At 34.0% G+C, this 2,521-nt stretch overlaps 1 protein-coding gene across 1 annotated transcript; it reads right to left on the minus strand.

The window, feature by feature from the left end:
* Positions 1–519: 519 nt before the first annotated feature.
* LOC120071454 (uncharacterized) lies at positions 520–1,925 on the minus strand. The gene is made up of 2 exons (XM_039023747.2): positions 1,275–1,925; positions 520–948 (listed from the first exon to the last, which is right to left on the minus strand). Exons 1-2 carry the CDS (start codon positions 1,705–1,707, stop codon positions 725–727), a joined length of 657 nt encoding a protein of 218 aa, XP_038879675.1. The 5' UTR covers positions 1,708–1,925; the 3' UTR covers positions 520–724.
* Between the last annotated feature and the right edge of the window lie 596 nt (positions 1,926–2,521).

Consider the following 2,521-nt stretch of genomic DNA (forward strand, 5'->3'; position numbering starts at 1 on the left):
CCAACTAATATTGATTTCTACTTGTTGGACATTCTACCTATTTTCAAACCCAAGTGAAGAGATATGGTGAAGTATTGATATTAGAATTTCCAAATCCATGGGTGAGGGAAAATGATGAAGTGTTGATCCATAGACCATTAGCTTAAGTTTTTAAGTTCATAACGATTTAACAAAATTTGGATTGTGGATGTTATTGATAGTGCTGGCGTCCCTTAATGCAAATAAGATAATATAAGAACTTAGGACATAATTGTTTTATGAGGTATATTTTCTTGTATTATTGTTTGGTGAAACTGAGTATATCTATAACTTGAACAATACTATAATAGTTATCATCCTATTCTAAATATTAAACCACATTAAATTAATCTAAGCCTATCATTAAACTGTGTGATTAACTATCAAAGTTGAATGATAGCCATATCCCTGTCTACCAATAAGCACAATTATCTTTCCGTCAACTGAAAGAGGATTAAAAACTTCTTTTCATCTTTTGTAACTTTTCTCAAAATCCCAGTCTAAAGAACAAAAATGTTTACCTTTTGGACCTTGCCAAGAAAATGATAATGAGAATAACATTTGGGTTTGAAATGAGCAAAGGTAACAACCTTCCTGGACACATTTACAACTAGTAAGAGTTCAATTGCCATTTCATTATTTATTCTTAATTCTAATTTGGTATTGAAAATTCTGTTTTCATGCCTATTTCATTGGCAATGGCAGGTTACTTACAGACGCATTTATGGAATGGTTCTATCTGCTGTTCCTTCTTACTGGTCATAATTCTTAAGCTTTGCCTCAGTATGTCAATTTCTCTGTTCCTCTTATATTTTTCTTGCTCCATTGAAACTACTTCTTCTTTGAGTGCTTTTATGGTCTCCTCCTTTGCTTCTAATTCTGTTTTAAGTGCTTCTGTCCTCTCACTCGCTCCCCAATGTAATCCATCTCCTGTCAAAGCAAATGATTAGGTTCCTGTTAGTGATGGAAAATCTAATGTAGTCTTATGACATGTTTGAGAGTGATTCTTTTGTCATTTTCAAAATAACTCGAAACATGCTTTTAAATCATTCAAAATCTAATAGTATGAAAAATTAAACATAGAATCGATTTTAAAGATGAAAAAAGTGATTTCAACAATTACAAAATCACTTTCAAACATGCAGATTTTTCTTCCCAGCCTTTACTCATCTCTAATCTTGTTAGTTGAAAGTCAATCAACAGAAAATTCAGAAACAAAAGGGAAATTAGATTTTAAGATAAGTTCATTGCCATACCATTATGTGTCCTCTGAATTAGGTCATCAAGTTCAATCTTGATGGCATGATAAAGTTGCTTCCATTTCTCGATGGCTTCATCTCTTCGCGCTCTTTCCTGTTGTATCTGCTCAAAGATTGTATTTGGTGTTCCCTCCATTTCCCATTCTGTTGCAATCTTCTCTCCAAAATTTCCTTCTTCAATCTCTGTAATACTCTCTTTTACCTTCTTCCTCAACATCTTAACCTCCTCTTTGAGTCTCTTTTTCTCTGTTTTCCAACCTGCCTCCTTAAATGCAAAAACCACCATATCTTTCTCATGGGCTTTAGTCTCTTTATCCATCACAGACATTACTCCCCTCACTTCCTCTCTAAGTAGCCTTATTTTTTCTTTCAATCCTTTAACTTCATCTTCGTAAATCTCACTCCCATCTTTGCTTGAGCATACACCCATGTTAATGAAGGGCTTTGCTTCTTCAGCCTTTCTGGGTTATTGAGTGATTTTTCAGGATGGTCTTATAGAAAGGAAATAAGGGGGAGAGATGTTTTTGATGTGAACTCTGTACAAAAGCTCCTCCATAAAAGAGCTGCATTTGGGGTACCTATATTGGCTGTGCTTATCCTTTGCTCTACTTGGTTAGCTCTATCTCAGAGTTAATGATTAGTCGAAACGTCTATGACGCTCGTGAATGGCTGTCATTTTATACAAGAAAATACAGACAGATTTGACCTGTGACCCCATTGGAATTGAGAATCTGATATGTGTTAACTCACACGAGAAAGTTTTGAAAAAACTAAATCATCACATACTCATATTATTTGGTAACTTTGAGTAGATAGATTTTCAGCACTTTTTAAAAGGCCCTACAAGCTTTGAAACTTGGAAAAAAGTATTCATAGTGGTGCTGTACTTGGAACATTTTTTCCCATGCTATAAATATTCCTTCAGATCAATTATGCATCTCAATTGCAAAAATGTCACAACTTTTCTTTTCTCTTTCTTTATTTTCCTTTTTACACTTGTTGCATGACAGAGGTAAATTTCTCTTGTCCTCACGTACCATAGCCAAGCCAAGGACAAACTCTATATATGTAATACCATAGGCACTAGGATGATGACTCTTCTTTTACATTAATATGATGTTGTCCCTTTCAAATTTAACTCATGTTGAACCTGCTTGACATGAGTTTTAAAGAAGTAAAGTTTGGTTTTAGCTTTACATGTTATTACTCGGTGTAAAAATGCTTTTTGAGCAAAAACTTAGTCC

The sequence above is a fragment of the Benincasa hispida genome, chromosome 2, assembly GCF_027475165.1.
Source record: "Benincasa hispida cultivar pf3 chromosome 2, pf3_genome.v1.1, whole genome shotgun sequence".
NCBI lineage: Eukaryota > Viridiplantae > Streptophyta > Magnoliopsida > Cucurbitales > Cucurbitaceae > Benincasa > Benincasa hispida.

Bases quoted from the DNA above. Each gene is read 5' to 3' on its own strand.
- LOC120071454 (XM_039023747.2), bottom strand. From the start codon at position 1,707: ATGGGTGTATGCTCAAGCAAAGATGGGAGTGAGATTTACGAAGATGAA. The intron at 949-1,274 runs GTATGGCAATGA...TTGCTTTGACAG, and splicing joins AATTCAGAGGACACATAATG to GAGATGGATTACATTGGGGA.